At 31.5% G+C, this 24,524-nt stretch overlaps 1 protein-coding gene across 7 annotated transcripts in view; it reads right to left on the bottom strand.

The window, feature by feature from the left end:
• Positions 1–24,524, bottom strand: part of MRTFB (myocardin related transcription factor B) — a 240,255-nt gene that overhangs the window by 39,030 nt on the left and 176,701 nt on the right. For 6 of the 7 annotated variants that reach the window (XM_031944470.1, XM_031944439.1, XM_031944460.1 and 3 more), the window contains 6 exons: positions 23,434–23,499; positions 21,364–21,419; positions 20,131–20,206; positions 17,704–17,865; positions 16,479–16,657; positions 3,982–4,119 (listed from right to left, as the gene is read on the bottom strand). In XM_031944470.1, the coding sequence (XP_031800330.1) occupies positions 3,982–4,119; positions 16,479–16,657; positions 17,704–17,865; positions 20,131–20,206; positions 21,364–21,419; positions 23,434–23,499 (677 nt within the window). The other variant, XM_031944476.1, reaches the window with a different exon arrangement.

Raw genomic sequence — 24,524 nt, 5'->3', positions numbered from 1 at the left:
ACAAGGTATTTCCAGACAGTTTACTAGGTATGATTGCTTAGTTTATAGTTTCCTAATTCAATCAAGTATTGTATAATCGACTAAACTGTGTTTGGGCTGTCCTTCTTGGAGTACAAACTTCTGGAAAGACTTCAATGCTGGTGAGTCTGTTTAGGAGCAATAATGACCAATGAAACAACCAGAGTAATATTGGGGAGTTCTAGTCAGAAGGCCCCTGGGTTAATCCCACTGTATGACTCAAAAAAGTCAGTTTCTGAAAAATGCGTGAACTAAAGATACTCTGTTGAAACATACATCTTAATTCTCTACTTCCAATATTTCCAGGTATTAGCACACTATGGCAATTCTGATAAGTTTTTTGATTGGGCAGATAAGAGGATGTTGAAATATTAGGATAATGACACAATAATAAGCATGGCTCAAAAAGAAGGGTATAATCTAAGTGAATGAGCAATATTGTTGATAAAAAAAAATTTGGTGTTGCTAATCAGCAGACATTATCATGATGGTAGGAGAAATTACCCAGAATGAAATTCTGAAGACACAAACACAAATAAATTCTATAAAGAAAAAGATATGAATATTGCCCAACAAATTAAAATAAAAAATGTATTAAAAAAAAAAAGCTTGACTTTAACCCCAATCTGCTGACTTATTTATCACAAGGAAGGGGAATTTGGGGGAGATAATGGGGAGGATAATAGTGGTAGTACTTTCAAAAAGAAAAGAAGAAAAACAGCAATGACCAATTAAGATGAAAAGATAACAGAAAGAAGTTCAAGAAACAGACAAGCAGGGAAGCACTGATATTATGTTAAATTTAACATATATTGAAAAAACAAAATATATGTAAATAGAGATTCACCATTTCATATTTTTTTATGTGGATAATTTCATGTTTATCAAGTTCATAATAAAGGTATGTATTGAAGACAGGAGCAAAGACAAATAGATTTAAAAGGAAGGATCTAGGAATCTAATGGAATATCACTCCAGGGATCTGTCTTTGGCCTAATGCTGTTTAAAACTTTTATCTTAAATTTAGATAAAAACAGCAACATTAACAAATTTTCATAAACTATGAAGCTTGGAGGGAGATGGCATATTGATAAAATCTGAGCTAAAATAGCTAAAATGAAAGATAAAGTATAAAAGTAGTCTCATATGTGGCTTAATAGGATAGTGAATAAAAGGACTGGACTTAGAATCAGAAGATGAAATTTGAATATTGTTCTCAGATATTTATAAAGTATGATCATGGATAAGTCATTTAACCTTTGTCTTACTCTGTTTTCTTTGTAAAACAGGAATAATAGTAATAGCTGCCCCCTTGGGTCTATTTTAAGGATAAAGTTAGGTAAGTATACATAAAGTGCTTTGCAAAGATTGGATGACGAGCTGTCAAATATACTGCAAATGTTCTTTTCCAGATATTGGTTGGTCTAGATGTTTCAACAAAGGTTCAACTTTGAATCTGAAGTTCTGTGATACAATGAAGCTGGAAAAAGAGTAGGGCAAAAATTTTTTCATAGTTAACTGTTGGACTGTTGGGGAGAGACTGTGCCACAATGGGAAATTCAGAACAAAGGAGGGAGTTAGCATTGTGGTTGACACTAAATCACTACTTGATTGTTCAGGCCTTGGGAAAAGGGGACAATTTTATGATAAGAGTACAAGGGGGCCTGATGGACAGGTTTGAAGTGATAAAGGGAATTGTGGCAGAGGCTCTAAATATTTCTTGATGTGATTCTAGAGTTTTTGTGATTAAATGGGAACTAGGTAGTGTTTTGCTAGTCTTGAGGCTACTGTGAGCCCAAGCTATTCTGAAAAGAGTGGGAATAGAGAAGATAAAAACTAGATAGGTAGAAATCAAAAGGATTTGACAACTGACTGAACAGTAGGGTAAGGCAGAAGAAAACGTCAAAGAGGACTTGGGTTTTAAGTATGGGTTAATGGAAAATAATAATGCTATTAATAGATAAATGGAAGAAAGAACAGATTTTGTAGGAAAAGATGAGTTTAGTTTTCAGTGTAGTCAGTTGAAGATATCAATGAGATCTATTAGGCTGCCACAAAAACTCTCAATGAGGTCACAGAGAGTCAGAAACAACTGAAATGACTCAACACCACAATAGAGTTGTAGAAACAGTTCAGTTTTATGAGTACTCTGCAAATAGGTAATAGCTGAACTTGTAGATGAGTTTCCCAAGGAAACTAGTAGAGAGAAAAAGGGTAAGAAAAAAAAATAGAAGGTTTAAGAGATATATTTAGGACACTGAAAGTAAGATTCAGGAGTGTACATTTATAGAAACTAAGAGAGGCAAGAAAGAGAGAATGAACAGTATGTATCAATGCAAGGAAAATCTGATTAAAAGGCTTTTAATTTTATAATTAGGAAGCTATTAATGATTATTAGTAATTATTATTAGTAGTAGTAATTTTAATGAAGAAAAATTTCAGTGGAATGGTGGGAATGTGGAAGTAGAAGATAGGTTAAAAAGTAAAAAGTACTCAACAGAAGTTTGGCAATAAAAGCAGATAGAAATGTAACTCAAATATGGGGTAGCAGAATCTAGGCCCTGTGGAAACCCTTCTTTAAAGGCTAAGAGAAATAAGATATAAAATAAACTGAATATACAGAAAGAAAGAATGCAATTGATGTAAAACAAGGAGGAAAGCGGATGGGATATACATTTAAATAGATTTCCTTTTAAGATATTTTAACTTGGACAGAGAGGTAAGGTAAAGACAAAAATTTTGCAATGTGGAGGAAACAGACAAGGACATAATCCCAAATTATTCTTGATTTGAAAATCTGTGACAGAAATGCTATGAAAGCAAATGCAATATTCATCATAAAACATACTGAAACAGTAAATCTCAGTTTTAGTCCCAGATTTGGCATTGAGTCTGGCTGAAGCCTTGGATAAGGCATTTAACTTTTCTCTCAACTTCTTCATCTTTAAAAAGATTAGACCAGTTGAGATACTGACTTTTCAAATGCCTCAAATCTATAACAGTGGAAGGGACAACCAGAATATTAAAGTAAGCTAAAATAACAGAAAAACATGCTTTTAGAAAGTAGTCCTCTAGCCTACATTTAAAGATCTCCAGTGACAGAATTTGTCCTTTTCAAAGTCTACTTTTTGCACAGTTCTTATTGTGAGAGAAGTTCCTCCATATAAAGTACTCAAATATCCCTCCTGTAACTTTCACCCTTTGGTCACCTCATTGCCCATGATGCACAATTCAGAACAAGTTTAATTCTTCCACATGACAACCCTTTATATAATTAAAGACCTTAATTGAGGCAATTTCCCCTTTCATTTTTTTTCTCAGATAAAACAGCTCTACTAATGCAATGAATAAACATCATTTAAAAATTATGTATGATTTAAAAAATCATCTTCCTGAGGCATCATCAAAAATGAATTATTCTCGCCAAGTAAAAATGTGGGAACAGTGCCACAAATCTCATGCTTATCTAAAAGAACAGTACAGACAGACCAAGCTTCAATTAGTCAACCTCTATTTTCATAATTGAGAAAAACAAACTGTATTTTGTTCTCTAAACATTGAATCTGTCATGTAATACATCTGGGATAACATTAAGTAATGATTTAAAGTACAAACTCCAAAGAACATGTTAACTATTAAAGTCAGCATCTTTTTATGAAATCCTAAGACACAGAAAATGTCAACTTTATCTGCTAACTTTTTTTCCCTAGCTTCCCTCAGTGTCATGAGAACAGAATTGTCACATAGTTTCTGGAACATTTTTGCATAGCTTTGTGGAGTTTCCCAATAATTTTAAAGTGATGGTTAATTTATTGATAAGGACATTTCCTACATAATTAATGTTATTATGGGCATTTCTCAAGCTTACAGGTTGAAAATATACTATACAGTTTGGGTAAGTGCCACAAATGACAAGAAATCTGAGATAGGAATTTAATAAGCATATATATAGGGTAAACTCACCTTTACCAGTGCTGGCCCAGGCTTTGTTGAAGACACAGTGTTTGTAGAGAGGACAGGAGCTGGAGGACGTGATGCAGGATGATCAGCAGCGAGAGGGGTTTTCAAGAATTCAGAAACTGCAGTGGATAGTGAAGTATACTGGCGAAAAAGATAGGAAAAAAAAGATAAAAATTCTGTTTCTCAAACTTGGAAGACACGAAGTTACTGAAAATATAAATAAGCAAATGATTTTATTTTTTTGAGTCCATTATAAAAAGAAAGGAAGAAAAGAAAAATGTGGTAATATATTGTGAAACTAGAAAGGTAGGACTATCTACTTTGTTTATGTATTTTCAGTTCCTTAAAGATATCTTTACTTCTCTTAATGGAAAAATTAATTCTAAATAATATCCTACCGAACAATTCAAGTATGCTATTGGATACGTGGTTTTTCTATTTAGTACTGAGATCCTGAAATTTATCTAAAAAGGATCCACACTGTGAAATAATTGCTTTAAACTAGCTGTCTTTTTGCCTTACAAGTAAAAATAAAATGAGGTAATTATTTATAAAGTAAATTTAATATTTGTAAAACTTGAAGTGCTATGTAAATGCTAGCTGTTGTATCATTTAAAATAACTAATTATTGTAAATGTAATCTGAAGCAGGACAGAAATCATACCATTTCTTTGTATTCCCCCTTCAGCACCCAGAAAACTGTTGAGGTCTTGAGGAAAGTCATTATGTTTTATACATCTTTCTATCTATTTCAGTGTCTTGGCTAGAATAAATAGTAACTCAATAAATGTTTGCTGAATGAGTTTAAGAGTAGTTAATTCTAATCTAAGTTTTATTTTAGACATAATGTATAAGGAATTCAAATTAAGAAAAAAATTCATTTATAACCAAACAGCGTTTGTATGCATACAATTATGAATGACACATAAGAAAACTGAATAATTATTGTTGAATGATTATTGTGATAGTGCCAAAATTTTGAACTGTGTCCAGCCCTATATTAATCAGTTGAGATATACATCATCAGTTTTTTAGGTAATGAACTCTTCCATAAATACTAGCTATTACTATATTTCTCACTAATAAGTGAAAAAAAATAATATGACCTAATCTACAGAGAGTACCTACTAATTTAAAATATAAAATATGAGGACAAAATATTCTATTGGGGAAAACAACATGTGTACCATGAAATAAACCCATTTTCAAGGAACTATAGTTATGCCTGCTACTTGCAGTCTATATATTTGTTGTTCAGTCACAGTCCCGTTTGGGGTTTTCTTGGCAGAGATAATAGCGTGGCTTGTCATTTCTTTCTCCAGCTCATTTTACAGATGAGGAAACTAAGGCAGACAAGGTTAAGTGACTTACACAGTTAAGTGTCTAAGGTCAGACTTGACCTCAGAAAGATGAGTCTTCCTAACCCTATCCACTGGATCACCCTAGCTGCCCATAGATACATTTATAGATATAAATAAAAAATATAATTTAAATAGATAAAAAGAAATTTCAGGACAGATCAGGTACTAGTAGCTGGGTAGAAAAAGAAAAGGATCATGTAGGTGATGGCACTTTAGCCAAGTTTTTAAAAGTGATTTACAAATATTAGGAGACAAAGGCAAGGAGAAAGTATATCTTAAGAAAGGATGTACCTGTGTGCAATGGCAGGACAGAAATTACATTATGAATGAAGAACTTTAGGAGGAGTTTCTACTTTAGCCTAGAGGTAAAAAGGATACTGGAGATTTTTGTGCCAGGGAAGTCTTATGGTCAGATGTAAGCTCAAGGAGTATTTTTTTCTTTGGGGGGGGGGGGGAGATATATGGAAAATATATTAAAAAGGAGGGAGAGACTGGTAGCAGAAAGCTCAAGTTTAAGTCTATTTAATAGTTCAGGTGAACCAGGGTGATGGTCATGCAAACAGAAAGGTGGTAGATGAAAGAGATCTCATGTGAGCAGAAACAAAAATCTAGCCACAGCCTGGATATGGAGTCTGTGGTTTGGGAGGAATGAATGAAAGGGAAGATTTGAGTGACTCAAAGTTGTAAACTTGGGTGAATGGAAGAATAGTGGTGTTCTTGACAGAAAAAGGGAAGTTAGAAGGAGAGAAAATGAAATTCTGTTTTAGATATGTTGAGTTAGAAACGTCTAATAATGACCTAGTGATGTCTAATAGCTCAGTAGAAATACTAGTGCTAGAAGGATAGATACATTTGTGAAAACTGATCTATGCAACATCTGCATAGATATAAAAATGGAATCTATGAAACTGATTGAAAAACACAAAGGCTATACAAAGATTTAAAGAGTCCAGGAAAGGGCCTTATTATTGTACAGCCATAGTTAGTGGCTAGGACATAGATAACAACAAAAGAGACTAAGAAAAAATCATACTTCATATCTTAGTCACAGAAGGAGAAAGAGGTTCTTTTTTCCCAGAGATGATTTGAAGAGATTTATCAAAATTTGGTAAAAAAAATAACTGACTTTATACACTATCCTATTTAAGCATCACAACTGGAGGTTCTGCAGATTTAATTTTTTTGAATTATATGTTTTTCCTTTCTTATTAATAGCATATTTTATTTTTCCAAGTACATGTAAAGATAGTTTTCAACATTCATTTTTGCAAAACCACAATTCTGCATTCCAAATTTTTCTCTCTCCTTTCGTTACCTTCCCTTGAGACAGCAAGCAACCTGATATCAGTTAAATATATGCAATCCTTATGTTACTTTATCAGGAAAAAAAAATCTCTATTTCCCTTCTCTCCCCAATCTTTTCTTTCCCACATTGAGAATAAAAGAAAATAAGAAGGCTAAGTTACAAACACGTAGTATACTACAGAGGTCAAGAAAAATAAATTTCTATATTGAGTGTTTAAAAAAAAAAAAAAGACTTTTCCTGAACTTGTCTTATACTTCTAGCATGTTCTATCATTAGTCTTCTGATATTATGACCGATCATTTTGTGGATCAAGATTCCTAATTCTTTCAAAATTGCCTATCTTTACCATATTGTTGTCAAGATATTAAGTTGTCCACTTGGTTCTGTTCACTTCACTTTTTATCAATTCATACAAGTCTTAACAGGGTTTCTCTAAAACTATACCATTCATCATTTCTTATACTACAATCATATTTCATCATATTTATATACCATAATTTGTTCTGAATTATCCCCTCTGATTTCCATTCATTGATACTTCCAACAGAGCTATATCTTTAGCTTTTCATATTTAGTTAAGAGCGTTTTTTGGCTCAACTCTGAGGTACCACCTCACATCCCTCATACCTATCAGATTGGTTAAGATGACAGGGAAAGAAAATGATAAATTTTGGAAGGGATGTGGAAAAAACTAGGACACTAATGCATTGTTCGTGGAGTTTTGAATTGATCCATCCATTCTGGAGAGCAATTTGGAAACCATGCTCAAAGGGATAAAAAACTGTGCATAAGCCCTCTTTGTAGTGGCTAGAAACTGGAAACTGAGTGGATGCCCATCAGTTGGAGAATGGCTGAATAAAATGTGGTATATGAATATTATGGAATATTGTTGTTCTGTAAGAAATGACCAACAGGATGATTTCAGAAAGGCTTGGAGAGACTTACACAAGCTGATGCTGAGTGAAATGAGCAGGACCAGGAGATCATTATATACTTCAACAACAATACTATATGATGACCAGTTCTGATGGACCTGGCCATCCTCAGCAATGAGATCAACCAAATCATCTCCAATGGAGCAGTAATGAACTGAACCAGCTACACCCAGCGAAAGAACTCTGGGTGATGACTAAAAACCATTACATTGAATTCCCAATCCCTATATTTATGCCCACCTGCATTTTTGATTTCCTTCACAAGCTAATTGTACAATATTTCAGAGTCTGATTCTTTTTGTACAGCAAAATAACGGTTTCGTCATGTATACTTATTGTGTATCTAATTTATATTTTAATGTATTTAACATCTACTGGTCATCCTGCCATCTAGGAGAGGGGGTGGGGGGTAAGAGGTGAAAAATTGGAACAAGAGGTTTGGCAATTGTTAATGCTGTAAAGTTACCCATACATATAACCTGTAAATAAAAGGCTATTAAATAAAAAAAAAAAAATTAGAAAATAAAATAAAATATATATAAAAAAAATAAAATTAAAACAAACAAACAAAAAAAAAAAAAAAAAACAACTGTGCATACCCTTTGATCCAACAGTGTCACTATTGGGTCTGTATCCCAAAGAGATCATAAAAGAAAAAAAGACCCACATTCAAAAATGCTTGTAGGCAAAGAATTGGAAAACGCGTGGATGCTCATGAATTGGGGAATGGTTGAATTTAATTGTGCTATATGAATATACAGAACTATTGTTCTGTAAGAAATGATGAACAGGTTGATTTCAGAAAAAGCTGGAAAGACTTAAATGAATTGATAAAGAAAAACATCATACAGCAAGAGCAAGACTATGTGATAATCAACTATGAAAGACTTAGCTCTTCTCGGCCATTCAGTGATCTAAGGCAATTCCAATAAAATGTGGATGGAAATGTGAATGTGTATTGAAGCATGTTTTCACCTTTACTTTCTTTCTTCTTTTTCCCTTCTGAATTTTCTTTTCCAATATAACTCATGTGGATATACATTAAAAATAAATACTTACAACTTATATCAGATTGCTTGCTAGTAGTGGGGGAGGAAGGGATGGGAGAAAGTTAAGGATGGAAAAGAGAAAAAAAAATTGGAAATCAAAATCTTTCAGTAAATGAATACTGAAAACCATTCTTTACATGTAATTGTAAAAAAATATTTTAAAAAAGATTATACTATTAAAATACATCTTTTTAAAAATGTGAAAAAGAATTTATTTTGCTTAGGATTAATCCTCTTTTTAAATTTTCCCTTCTGCTGTTTTTGCCAATGAGTGAAATTTGTTTTCTGTACCCAACTGCACATCGTCTTTCTTTGATCACAATCAAGATCAAGTGTCACCTGCTTCCCTTATTTGTTTGTATAGCTGATTAATTATCCTGATTATGTGAGACAATTTTCCCTAAAGTCTCTTTCCCTTTCTCCTATTCTAAGTGTATTTTCCCCCTCTTTCTATTCTTAAGACCATCAAGACATAATAAAACCATTCCTAGAGCTTGTCCAATAGACTCCTTCTATGACCACTGATAGGGATTGGGTACAATGAAGACTGAGAAAATTAAATTGATTCTGTATCATTTTTTATGGATCCTCTTTATAATTAACTGATTTTGTCTTATAATTGCTTAAGTCATAATTCTTTGTCCTATAATGAGTTAAGTTTAGAAATCCACTTCTGCTAATCACCATTCTATTCTTGCCTCAAGGAAATCTGCTATTCTTGAAGCCTGTAGTTGGACACCAGGGAGTCTGGTTCACTATCTCTGACTGTGGAGATGGATGCAAAAAATTTCTTAGTCACAGGAGCTGTTATTCCTCTGAATTAGTTAAAAAAAAATTTGTTATCCTCATAACTTCAGCTCCTGAAAAACTCCATATCATTTTTGAAGACCCATAAGCTAGTCTGACTTGGTACATTCCTACAAGATATATTGTTCATCCTTGTCTATCCTTGCTCAATTAAACAGAATCTTATCTTCCCTCTATAAGTCAGGAAGTCTGCTATTTTTGGCCCATTATCAGTGGCTTCAGGATTCAGATGGGTCTCATGGGTATGTGAGCCCACATTTTTAATATAACCAGTCATATTGTCCTCACCTCTCCTGAAGCTGCCAACCCAATGGTTTGTTTTTTTTTTTTTAAACCTAACACCTAATAATAACACAGAATAGTGGGATTCTTTGCTTGCTCTTTTAACCTTCTTGTTGACATACGATTTGATATAAGGGCCAGACTGCTAATTTCTAGTCCTGTTGCTGTTTCCCTGGGTTATTCAATGTTGGACCCCATGGAAAACTTAGTCTGGCGATCTGCAAGCTTTCAGTTCTCTCAGTGAGAGGGAGCTCCTCGTCCTGCTTCCTGCTACTCTGACATCTTGGTTCTATTTTTCCTACAGACATTACCCCCATTTTATACATAAGCTGAAAGCTCACAATTTAAGTACTCTTGCCTATGGTTCACACAACTAGTATTTGGAAATGGGATATGAATCCAGATTTTTATAGAAAATGAGTCCAGTATGATCTCCATTATGCCAATAATCTCTCTTGATAATATTATTGATATTTAGATAGTGCTTGAAAAATTTTAACACATTTAATGTATGTTATTTCATTTGATCCAAACCTCTGCAGCACCTGACAATGTTGACACCTCTCCCATTTCTTCAACACTGTCCTGCTCCGTGTATGCATACACCTCAAGAACACTATTACATTTGCCTTTTATTGTATCCCTAAGTGCACAGCACAGTGCCTGGTGTATAGCAGATAGTTAATAAAATTTTATTTATTGTCCTGGCTTTTCTCTTTTCTCTATATAATCCATTTCTTGGTGATCTCATCAACTTGCATCAATTCATCTATTTCCATTACGTGGAATGACTTTGAGACATACATATCCATTCTCATCTCTCATTTCATAACTCCAACTTCCTGTTAGTTACTGGAAGGATAACTAATAGGATAACTAATCCTGTAAGGATACTTACAGAATTAAGTAAGTTCTGTAAGTATCTCAAACATTTTCAAATCAGAACTCATTACTTTCCTCCAAAATTATTCTTCCTCCTAATTTTCCTTATTTGATTAGAAGGATATCTCAGAAAACATCCGTCATTCTTCAGTCATATTCATCCTCATATGCAATCTGTTGATAAGTTTTGTCAACTTCACTTCTACAACATGTCTTGCATCCCTTTTATTTATTTCATTTAACCATCATCCTAATTTAGGCCCCTGTCACCTTGCTTCTGGACTAGATCAGCCTCTTAACTAAACTCCCTGTAGTCAATCTTTGTCCTTTCTACTACGTCCTAAAGTACAGATATAACCATATCACTCCTCTGTTCAACAAACTTTTAGGGCTACACTCTGTAGAATAAAATGCAATTTACTTCTAGTAAACAAAACAAAAAACTTATAATTATGTTTGAACTTGTTTTTCCAGGGGCGGTTGGTCATTCTTCACCTTCATGAACTCTATAGTTTAGTTAAACTGGGATATTTTTTGCTTTTCCCTATATACCACATTTTCTCTGTGCTTTACAAAAACTGTTTTCCATGTTTGGAATGTACTCCCTTGCCTTGCTCAATCTCTTACAACTACCATCTCCCTTTAAGGCTCACAGTTTATGTGCCATTTCCTTTAAGATGCCTTTCCTGATTCCATTGACATTAATATGTCTCTCTCTCTGTTTAAAATTTTTATGTGTTTCAGAATGTAGGAAAATATCTGAGATTATAGATAGTAATTAAAAAGTATAAGTCAAGTACAAATCTTCTCTAAACAAAAAAGTTATCTATCAATAAGTCAAAATTTTACAAACACTAAAGCCAAATGTTTTTGAATTTTCATAATGTACTTTACACATTATATCAATTGGAACATGGTTTTTACAACAATTCAAAATCTTTTCCTACACTGACCAGACAACATAATTTTTAAAAAAGATTTTTCTTTATATTATTGGATGATATAATTTTTCTTTCTTCAATGATCTTCCTCAATTTTCATTTACTTTAACATTATTTTAGAAGAAAATGTTAGAAACATCATTATTTAATTGACTGGCATTTATGTTTTTTAAAAAATCTAATCAAAAGCTTTATGAATCTTACTGAATTTTCCTTTAGAAATCACTATTGGAATGCTCCAGACAGATATGACAAAGATCTTTTTATTTAGTCTTGAAAACAACTGCAGGAAAAGAAATGAAAGCCAGAGAAAATGTCTGGATTAATTAATTATTCTGTAAGATTGCCTTTATCTTTCAGGTGTCTGCACATGTTTCCAGTGGAAGAACATATGCCATATTTTCTAAGCAGCAATAATTTTCCTCTGGCAAATGATCTTGAGAATCTAAACTTAAAGAAAAAAATCTGTGCTCAAGGAACTTTTAATTACCTTTTCTTTTGTTACCAATTTCCAGACAAATAAAATAAATGAAAGCAAATGCATAGACTGAATAACTAGATTGTGTGTGTGTGTGTGTGTGTGTGTGTGCGTGTGTGTATGCTAAAAACACATTTACATTTTTCCATTTTTCCATTAGTTAACACTATTCTGAAATGTATCAGACTGATTTATCATTTGTAGTTCTAGTGTTAAACTTTTTGCCTAATAAAAAAAATTACTGGACATACTAATATCCTAAAACATGAAAATAATCCATAGCAAGTGGCAAAGAACAGAAAAATTTTAAAAAATCAATAAGAAATTTTATTTTAAAAATGTACTATTCTACCCAAAGTTTCTACACAACAAAATATATTAAGCAAACAAAACCTGCCAAGTCTCAGAATAGTAATAGATATATTAATTTAGAAATTTTCCTAAAAGAAATCATATTGCCAAGAAAAGATCAAAAAAGATATTTAAGTGGAATTACAGGGGAAAAAATAACATAACAGACATTTAAAAAATAAAAAGCACAAAAATGAATAAAAACCATTGCTATTTCTAGGCTGTAATAGTTAGACTATGACATAAAATATATTATAAAATTCAGGACAAATTTGGGGTATATCATAGCAAATGTCTATTCTATTTGGAATAAATTCACTTCACCAAAAATTTTTTTCAGCTGGCACTTGTAATATCTAAAAGAAATATTTGTTTAAATTATGAGAAACTATTGTAGCAGTAGGCCACCTTACTAAGTAGATCTCTTGCAGATAATCTGTTCAAGACTAGTTGTCAACTTTTAAAGTGTTTGCTTTTGGTTATGTGAGGAAATAGGGTATGTATCAATAAAAATTCTATCATTACTTCCTAGGAAAACAAAGTATGTCAGACTCTTGGTAGTTTCATTTTCACAATTGAAGGAAAATACATAAAAGGTCACAGAATTTCATAACTGGAAGGGACCTTATTCCTTCTATCCACTATCTTCTTCTTCCTATAGGTAGAGATTTCAAACTCATCCCATGTGTTCAATGCCAATTCTTATTTATTCTTCCTTCACTCATACAGTCACAAAACTAATTCAGGTTTTGTAGTAATCTTCACTATCACCTAAAACTTGCATTACTGTAATTGTTTCCTAACTACTCTTTCTGATGCCTCTCTCCTACTTCCCTGTTGCAGTCAATGTTCCACTGCCAGTAATTTCCTTTATGTGGAGATCTGGACATATTACATCTCTACATTGATTCTCTAGTGAAGGTTAAATGAAGTTCAGACTCTTTAATCATGCTTTAAAACATTTCGTAGCTGGTACTACCAACTTTATTTCATACTGATCCTGTTTATCTAATATATATTAGGTCAAAGAAGATGACTACTTCATATCTCTGAATAAGCCCTACAATTTTTCATTTTATTTTATTTATTGCTGTTGTCTCCTACCCTTGGAATATTTTTTTTTCTTATTCTACTTCCTTTTCCCTACCTGTTGAAATCTTGACCATCCCCTGAAAGCCCTGACCCAATACTTCCTTCACAAAGTCTTCCTTGATTCCTGAAGTCTGTAATGATCTTCCCTTCCTTAAACCTCACCACTAATACTTTTTATTTCTCTTCTAGCATTTATATATTATTATGTAGATAGTTTTCCTGTCTCCCTATTAGATCATGAAGTCATAAGTGGAAGAAACAACAAAACAGAAAAACCATGAAAAAAAAACACAAAAAAGCAAAACTACTATGCTTCAATCTGCATTCAGACTCCATACTTCTTTCTCTGGATGTAGATAGCATTTTACATTATGAGGCTTTTGAAATTGTCTTTGATCACTGTAGTGCTGAGAAAATCTAAGTCTATCAAAGCTGCATATCACACAATGTTGTTATGTGTCCAATGTTTTCCTAATTCTTCTCACTTCATCTCTAAGTCTTTTTAGGTTTTTCTGAAATCCACTTGTGCAATTATCTTCCAATGGTCTCTCTGCTTCAAATCTCTTCACTCCAATCCATAGTCCACCTAAATGACTAAAAAAATTTTCTAAAGCACAGGTCACCCAAAGAACTCTAGTAGCTACCTATTATCTCCAGAATCAAATATAAACTCTCTGATGTTTAGAATTCTTCATAATCTGCGTCTTATTACCTTTTAAGCTTTCCTTTATTTTTAACCAAAAAATCAACTTCAATTTTATTTTCAGTTTTCTTTCTTTGCCCTAGAAAGCCTATGTAGTCTAAAAAAGAGACAAGACTTTTTGAATTAGTGCCACTTTACCATCCAGCGAAATGTTTCTGAATGAAATTTTTAATGACTTAAAAGGAATTCTTTGACATGGGCTTGACTGCTATTTAATAGGTACAAATGAAGTCTAAGTGACAAGGGGAATTAGAAAAAAAAAATGTGCCTAAATTAGTGGTCTATATAACCAGAAATGGTAATTATTTTAAATTGGAGCCAATATGGACTAGGATGCATATGCACAATTAAGAAATTTAACTAGCCTTTGAAGACATTCACTGTGTGATCTTGACCAATTTCTACTTGCTGTATAAACTGAAGTGTCAACAAATACACATAAAATGCCATTTTGGACCAAAGGGAAAAAAAAACCTTTAACCATACCCACTTAATACAAATACCTTTATATCAATCAAAAGGAGAATAATAATCAGAAGTATTTTTCATATATATAACTTCCCTCCCCTTTTCCAGAGATCTTGTTTTACAGAGAGAGAGAGAGAGAGAGTGTGTGTGTGTGTGTGTGTGTGTGTGTGTGTGTGTGTGTGTTGGACATCTCCAGTGCACCAAAGGTAAACATGGTGCCATTTTATCACTTCTGTCCCATCTCTTTTCTGAAGTTTAAGTAATTAGTGATTAAAAATACTCTGTGATATAATACTTTTTCCCCTTTATACTTGTGCCAAATCTCAATGTAACATTTATTTTCAAAATATTAAGATGTAACTACTGGAGGAATGGTATCTATTGCATATATAGCAACTAAGGAAAGAATCTGAAACCCTCATCTCTTAATGTAGTAAAATATAGTTTATAACATATGTAGGCAGATACTTTATAGTGAAAGATTTGGATGAAGTATGAGCAAAAATGTTTTGGATAACCTTAAATAAGATTAATACAGAAATAACAAAATGTGTTACTACTTATAATACATACAAATATCCCAAAGATTAATGATAAAGTATTTCTCTACAAAGTTGGTTTAAAATAAAATAGATCCTAAATAGGAATATTTTTCCTTTTCCTTTTCCTCATGATACTATTCTATTTAAAGGATTTTCAAAAAAATTAGATATTTTACATATCAATTATTTGCAATGTAAACAATTCAAAGAAACCAAACATACCAGAACTGAGTTTGAAAACTACAAGAAAGATTCATCATTTAAGTGTTAAGTAAATAAGCACAGAAATTACCTTATGATTAAAACAATGTAAACAATATGAATCTCCATTTTTTGAGGGAATATCTTAAATATAATGATACTATGTGAATATTTTTTTCCAGAGACCTCTAGTTCATGTATCTTGAATAAGAGACACACCAGTCATCACATAGTACAGAGAAAGAACATGGATAACATGACATCCAAGAGAATTTGGTAATGAATTAACAGTACAACCTGTTGCCAAAATGGTTATTTAAATTCAGAAAGGACACAGGCATTATTTATGAGCACTATTTTGGCAAAGATTATACCACATTTATTCTTTTTGAAAAAACATATATTTTAATAACCCATTGGGTAGAAATGCTTTGGACAATTCATGAAAATATACAGGGAAGAGGAGAATATCATTCTCCTTCTGAGAATTTTTAAGATCATTTTCTAAATGGCTGAGTTGTTAAAGAATTAATTTTCTTATTAAAAATGATAGTCAGATAACATTCACTCCTATCTGACAGCCTAATTCAAATGGCAAAATGAAAAGATGAAATACTAAAAGGAATAAATAACACAACTGTTAAGTTTATTTGCATACTTGACCTTTTTTGAACCCGTTTTTACAGTTCAAAATGAAGGCCAATAAATATGCTAAGAATGCCCTGCACTCCCTCTCTGGGTTCATCTATTTTTCAGAAACATTAGTCTTTTCCTTGGTTCCTCCTTCTGCTTCCAGTGTAAGAGGAAGGTCACAAATAAGCTTGTTCATACTACAAAGCAAATCTTTATTAAAGAAACTTGGATTTCAGCTACTGTAATTTGTCTTTTACTAAATGCATGCTGGAGAGGAGTTTCTATTCTTAAATGAAATGAAAGGCAAAAGTTGGTCTTTTTTCTTTCAGCTCCTTATTTAAAGGGTTGCTGCTCATATTCTTATTCTCTGAATCTCTCTTATGTTGTATCTGATGAACAATTATTGACTGATTACATGGGAAGATACACTAAAAGATGTTCTGGTAGTTTTAACTTCAGAAATTCATACCTGAGTTGGAGTGTTTGTGGTGATAGGAGATGGCGATTCACTGATTTTTGGCTCACTTGGGGATGCTGCTGAACCCTGAGACTCCTGGCTGGCTGGCTGGTCTGGAGACAAAGCATCACTGCTGTCTTCATCAAATGAGAAATCACCCTGAGTTTGGGGATAGTCTTCTTGTCCAACTCCTATAGGAAGAAATGACTCTGGTGTTCTCAGTTACCAAAAACTAAATTATCTAATGAAAAAGGTAAAAAGTGGAACTTTCACTTCCAATAACAATTCAAAAAACATCACTTAAAAAATGTGTGCTTATTTTTAGGTTTCGGTCATTCATATCCTCATAATCTACAAAACCATAATAAACCCTTTTAGATTTAGTTATTAGAACTTACAAGTAGTATTTAATTTAAAGTAAGGTCTGGCAAAAGAATGATTTAAATGCTTATGCAAAAATGGTAAACACATGTTCCTTGATTTTTGGAAATATGACATTTTATAAATGAAGATTATTTTAAATAGCTAAATAAACAATAATAAATGACTAGTCAATTATTTTGCTTAGATTCACTAAAAAGTCTCCATAAGAAAAATAAATGAGTCTTTGTGCTATAGTAATGCAATTTGGGAAGGCTACTTTTTCTTTTAATAGAGAGCCATATGCTGTTCGAATTCTGTTCATCTTTTGGGGGAGTAAATGAGTGCTTTATGAAAACATATGAAATTTAGAAAACAGTTAAATTTTAAATTTAATGTGAAAAATATTTGCTATGGACAATGGATTGTGAGTGTTTTGGCATTCAAAGCTTCAAATGCTTACTAGATCTTTGACCTGGGCAAGTCACAATCTCTATTTGACTCAGTTTTGTTATCTGTAAAATGGTATTGGTAATAACAGCATGTACCCCCCTCAGTGTCTTGAGAATCAAATGAGATATCTGTAAAAGCACTTCCCACAATGTGTGGCAAATAATAGGTGCGGTATAATTTTTTATTATTATCATCATTAACATATCTGCTTGATACTTCTTGTGTAATATGAAATGAACAAAGTTTGTAACAGTGATTAGCTAGAAATTATTTTTGTAATAATGTAGAAGAAAAAATAATAATTGGAAATGTTAGTGGAGAGACAGCCAATGAAATGAAAATAGAATCTTATTAGCTGTCTGTTTGTTTAAAAGATTTTTTCAAAAACTCTTTCCCTTAGAGTAGTATGCATTTTCAGCCTTGCCTATAATTGCTTCCTTAACACAGGAATCTACGGGAAGTATGTTCTTTTCTACTAGTTCCATTGGACCAGGTCTTTGAGCAATCTTCTCATTCAGATCATCTGCCAGCCGAGCTCTCTTCAGTTTCATCTGTGTAGCCTGTAGGGAAGGCTCTGCAAATGTTTCTAAAAGAGGAAAGATAACTTTGATCATTACTTAAATAAACTATAATTATCTTATGATATTACTTCAGACCATCATATTTAACTTAAATCCAATTTTTACAAGTTATGAATATTTTTATGGAGACAACAATAAAAATAGTCTACAATTAACAGTCTACCAGTTTATGTTAGAAGATATTTTATATTAATTTCTCCATGACCTCAAACTAATATGAATTTGAATGATCATTTATTATGGGAAGTGAAAATTCATATTCCTGAGTAGAGAAATTTCCTCAATTTTCTAGGATATTCCTTAGATGGATAATAGATAAATATATAATCACAGCTTGAGAAAAGTGGATCCTCTAATGCCATCAAAAGAAGTCCCTGTGTTTTTTGGTTTGTTCTCCCTCTGGGATGTAAATTTTGATATGGCAGGTACTGTGTTTTTGGTTTACTTGAAAATTATGACACTTAGATGGTCTGCAAAATTCACAATGAATGTGAATAAATGAGACAGTTAAATTTTATAATTATTAATCAATTATCAATCATTCAAGGAAAAATAATATAACATTTATATGGGGTTTTTATTCTTCCTTTCTGTCTGTGACTACTTTGAATTATAAACATATCTAAAGAATTAGATAAAAAGAAAGGAGATGAAAATAAATCCATGTTTATTTCTGACTGTCTCTGAATGATACATCTCAAATGAATGGTTCATATTTCGTCCTGATCTTAAGAGCAACAAGAACATCCTGTATTTGTCACAGATATTTGTATTATAGAATAATTATAGTATTATGAAAGTTATACCTGTGTTATAGAAAATCATTAATAATACCCTTAATTTTTCCACTTGAAAAATGTAAAAGCACTTACACATTTGTTGCTTGACTTTTGTTTTTTCCATTTCCTATTGCTTATTTGTATTTTTTATCAAAGTTTTATCTTACTGACATAAAAATGTAAAATTCAATATAATATGTGTTTGCCAAAAATTCAAAGGTGTTCTTTTTAAGAAATCTTGGAAGAGTATACATAGTAAGGGCAGGAAAACCAAAATGTGCCAAACCATCCTATGGGTGACTTAAAATGCTATTTCCTTGAGTTTATTATTATTATTATTAGGATGGGAGGTAGGAGAAAATGGCAACTAGGCTTCTCATTTATCAGTGTCATCCTATTCTTCCCTTTCCTTGCCCAGATATTAAAAATATTTCAAGTAAATTGGTTCTCACAACCTTTAGTGTTCAAATAGAAGCTAATAATGCCAAAGGAAAATGTTGACTTCTCCTTTAATGATGCTGCAAGATAAATACTCTATGATTCCTTAAAGACTTTAAATATAGAACATATCTCATTATAAACATATTGATGCCATTTTTTCCTCTCTGGGGTACCCTGAACTTAAGTTATTCAAATTCAGAAACCTATTTATAATTTCATGGCTTGTTTCCTTCTGCTCAATAAGTTTTTAAAAATTATGGATGGCAAGTTCTTTTTCCATAGTTAAAAAAAATCCCAGTTTGGAAAAAAGTCCTATTAAAGTTATTAATGGTTTATGCCTCAATTATGATAGAAAATTTTGAAAAAAGAGGAAATAATTCTTGTCAGTAAGTGAAGGCAAAAGTAGGGGCTTCACATGAGTCCATGACATTAATAGTATATATGTCCTTAACTAGCTGATTATGATTTGGCAGTCAAGTTTTAAAACTCTGAAGCTGTTTATATAGACCTCTTCCCAAGACTTAGAGACATTTCACTTAGGGAAAGTTAAAAATAGAGTTTATTGTTAAAAATGCTAATGACTTTAGCTTATTTTATGACTAGATTAATGGTCTGAAGGATCTATGTGAGAATAAGAGCAATGCTTAGGATATAACTAAAGTTAGGATAACTCCCCTAGTATTGAGAGTAATACTTTCTTCTCCCTCTTTAAGTTAACTATAATTTCATCTATAGTTTGATTCTAGTAATCTTCAAAAGAGTTTATGAGAAGAAATAACTACATAATAGGATTTTTTTTAGAACTCAGAAAGGCTTTTTAAGTACTTTGAACAGTGCAAAAGAGTACTTTGAACAGTGCAAAAGAGAAACCTACAGTGACAGTGGTAGGACTAAGTTTGTTGATTTAAAAAAAAAAATTCTAACAATTGAAATTAGTGGGTTTTTTTGCTTTTATTCAATTTTGTAGCTCTTGAAGTAGCTAAAATGAAAATCAATGCTGTAATTATCTTTTTGTTAAGAAATTAAATTATCATCAGAGAGGGCCCTTACCTTCCAAAATGTGCATTCTGACAAGTTCAGAACGATCTGGTCGACTACGTATCTTGTGTTTCAGAAAATTTTCAGTCTTTAAAAAAGAAAAAAAGAGATCTAGTTCCATTCTATTATGAACTAGATTTTAAGTTTTTGCATATATATATGTATAATTCATATTACAAATACAATTTATAATTTCTATTATAGTCATGCATATGAGAGGAAAAAGAAATTAGGATATATCATGATATATATAACATCAAATATTGTCATTTTAGGTATTGGTATCATGAATGGAAAAAGAGATAAAGAAATAATTATAAAGTTTAACACCAAATGCTAAAATTCAAACCTCTTTCTTTAGAAAATGTATTTTAGCAATATAAGAATGTTTGGGGGTAATAAGTCCAGAAAATATATTCTACAAGAAGGGTTTAGAAACCTGTGTAAAGACACATTTTCTAAGACTTTTAATACTGCTTTTTTTTTCATTTTATATGTAAAGCACTACTTTCTCTTTAACTTAATATATAGTTTTAAGGGTTTGGGGTTTGGGGTTTTTTTTTTGCCATTCACTTAGAATAAAATGGTTAACTAATGTGACTCTTGGAAATCTTGAAAATAATTCTCAAAATTCAAAATCTAATTTTAGACTTCTCCTAATTTTTGTGTAAATGACATGTAAATAATTTCCCTGGCAGCCTGTCCCATTCACAGCAATGGAACATAGATAGAAGCAAATTATTTTTTTAAAGCAAAACTTATGAATTATCATATTTATTATATATTATGTTATAAAAGAGATAGACTTGAAATTTGAATATTAAACATAAATTTGAATAACTCTGATATTCTCTTTCATTAAGCCTGATTCTACCAGTCTTGGTTCAGAGGTAAAGGTGATATAACTTCTGTTAGGAAAGTCCTTTGTGGGTTTATAAGTGGTACGAGAACACATCATTTCTACAGGAAGAAAGATGGAAGACTTCCCTGGCAACATACCTCCAAAAATTATGCCCTGCAGACCAGGAAGAAGAAACAGACCAATTCTGTACTAATTAGACCTTGCTTATTATTTTTTAAGTCATTTTTTCCCCCCACAGATCTTTAAAGTATAATTGCCATAGGGGCATAATTATTCTATGTTCAAAATAAGTTGTTTAAAATCTTAGATTTTAGCAATATTATCTTCTTCCTATTTGCAGATACAGTGCTCAGAGGTAGAACATTTTGAATCAAATTTCTTACTCTGGCTCGTTCTAAGCTTTTTATCTGTTCATGGAATGCCGCTGGACTCTTTAATGCTGTGAAGAGAAAATAAATAGTTATTTTAACAGGAAAAGATTTTCCTAACAATGCAGAAAATTAATACTTTAAAAGTTAAATCTTATAAACCATTTTGTTGATGTTTCTTATTTGATTTGTTCTTCTCTAAACTATGTAATTTATTTACTGAGTTATTTTAAAGAATTAGTTCACTTAAAAAAACTTTTAACACTTATACACTGAAATGTTTTTTTCAAGTATTATCTTTTTATTTACCATGTACTTAATCAATATTTGTTTTGAGTTAATTACTTACATCATGTAACATAAAACAAGAAGGAATTAAAAGTATGGATGCATATTTTAAACAGCATAAAATAATGGCAAAGTTCCAGTCCACATTCTAGACTAATTCAGATGATTCAAATGAGAACTATGAGAATTTTCTTGGCTATTACTCCTTTTCTTTATTTTAGCAATATATGAGGCTATAATAATAGAATAGTAAGATCCCAAGATCACACATTTCTAGTTTAAAAGTAACTTACATGTCAATCTAACCCTACATGCTCATTTTACAGATGAGGAAATCAAGTCCTAAAAAAATAAGAACAAACTAAAGTGTAAAGTGACAGAACTAGAATTCTAATGTAGGTGTTCTGGAATTATACCTACATCTCTAACCCCCCCCTCCCCCCCAACATAGCTATGCAAAGCAAGATTAACTGGTTTTATGGTATAAAGCACAAGACACTTTACTATTGGATTTCAAAAGCTCTGACATAATTTGAGCCTAAATAAAGAGACTATTAAACTCCTTCCAAAAAACTCCGCAATTCTTATGTCTGATAAGTGAATTTTTAACTAGAATATCAATTTAGTGAACATAATCAATTCCCTATTGCTAATGATGCAAAGGAGTGTTTAAAATTTAAATGGTATAAATTTTGGATTCAAATTAATGGTTTCATCAATTTTTTGTCTTTCTGTAGAGTTATCTACCACCATGTATACAATAACACATTTATCACTACAGGCTATGTTGTACTTGAAGCATATGACTAATCTTACGTGAGCTGATATTTCACCTCCAGGCCTTGATTGGTCAAGCTCTTGAAAACTATAATGCTTATTTTGAGCCCTGATGCTTGGGACTCTGCACAGGTTCATATGAGCCAAACCTAGTATGTGTGTCAGGTTTAGGGTTAGCAGGTTTGGGCAAATGATGGTTTGAACATCACAGTGAATTAATTTGCATATTCCTGCCCGATTGGCTGATAGTCAAGCTTGCTGTAGTGATGTGGCTATGAAGATTATCAAAGCAGCTTTTGTCTCCATCACAATGCAAAAGATAAAAATTTTTTTAACAAGCAAAAAGAAAAATTATTCTTCATAAACAACCATATAGGAGAAAAAGATCACTCTCAATGACAAAGAGAAATTTGGGAAAATTTAATACAGAATGCTATTAGTATTCTGTACTAGTTCTAGTAGTACTAGTATAGATTACAATTAGTACTCTACTTCCTCAGAAGTTTTAGGCTGTTAATGCTACTTTTTGGAAAGGGCCAATTTATGAGGATATATATATAATTAAACTTTTCTTAAGGAAATAAGATGAATTTTAAAATATGAAAAATTATATTACCTCTCTAAAAACCTCCAAAAAGAATGGTGAATACAAGAAAAAAAAATTAAATTTACATTTCAATAATTTAGACACAGTAGTGCTTGAAACCAGGTCTTACTGAATCTGAAGCCAAATCTTATCTATGGATATCATGTTTCTTTTCATTAGGAATTACCAACAATGAAATCATGGATCTGGAGTAAAATCACACTACACTGCATCGCCTTCCCACTTCCTAGCAAATCTCCCTGCCAATACTTTCTTAGAATAGGATTTTTGACCCTAAAACTCCAGTTATGAATTCAGTTTGTATGAATGGTTATCATCAATGATTCAGCTATTATAAATTCTCTTCTTAGGCAAGTTCATTTTGACAGCTACTGCTATAGGTCTCAACTATAAATGATTCTTATAAATCTTACGTGGCATGATGCCCTGGTCCACTAGCTGTTCTCTTGTTCTTCGTTGTTGTAGCCTCAGCTGTAATACTATAAAAAGAAAAAAGTAATTAATTTACATGAAATTTCACAAGATAATAAAATAAATAGTAGAAATATATAGTTAAGTTCTATGTTAAGATTTTCTAATTGCCAAGCAAATAGTTACATTTAGTTATCTAATTTAGAGTATAACCAGACAAGCAGAATATAACTAACTTGTGGTCTTAGTGCCTAACACATAGGAAGTGCTTAATTAAAAACTTTTTTTTTTTTTGATAGATGATTTTTTAAAAGATGAAATGAACTCTAAAGTTAAATTCACTAAAATTTCTATAAAGTGTATATAACATTCTAAATACTAGTTTTAAACTATTATGTTTGTTGTTTAATGATCATATAGTAAACAAAAGGGTATATATTTAAGTTAAAATTTGGGAATTAGAAAAGAAAAATTCCTTCAAAAGACTATTTAATGAAAAAAAACTTTTCTTATGGAAAAATTAACTTAATTTTGTATTCTTTCCTCTGGAATGAATAAATTCATAGTCTTTAATAATTAAAGCTTGCATAATAAGAATAAGACTGACATTTCTATGTGCTTTCTGAAATATTAGAATCCCTCAAATATGAATTGATTTTTTAGTCTAAAGTCTAATTATTGTTGAATAGAAATAATACCACATTTCATTCTGAAATTTCTAAAATGCTTTTTATAATTTTTTATCTAAGATGCCAAATCTTAAAAGCTGGTTGAAAATACTAAGTATGCCATTAAATGAAGAAATCAATTTTGTTTAATAGGACTCTAATATTCTGTTAAGAATTCCAGCCAATATAAAATGTGGCTTTAATATGAAATATATAAATTCTGAGATATATACACCATTGTAAACTTAGATGTTAAGCAATTATTTTAATGTTTCAAAACATTTTTATATTGAAAAGTAATTTATTTCAAGAAGAAAACATGAATTACTTGTAAAAGATAATTTTCTTACAAATTATATACACCTTTAAATAAATTTTAAAATTACTTTAAGATGCTGATTCATAATCTTGAGTTACAACTGAAA

Source organism: Sarcophilus harrisii, chromosome 1 (genome assembly GCF_902635505.1).
Source record: "Sarcophilus harrisii chromosome 1, mSarHar1.11, whole genome shotgun sequence".
Lineage (NCBI taxonomy): Eukaryota > Metazoa > Chordata > Mammalia > Dasyuromorphia > Dasyuridae > Sarcophilus > Sarcophilus harrisii.
Note: the sequence above shows the minus strand (reverse complement) of the source record. Positions and strands in the feature narration are given on the sequence as shown.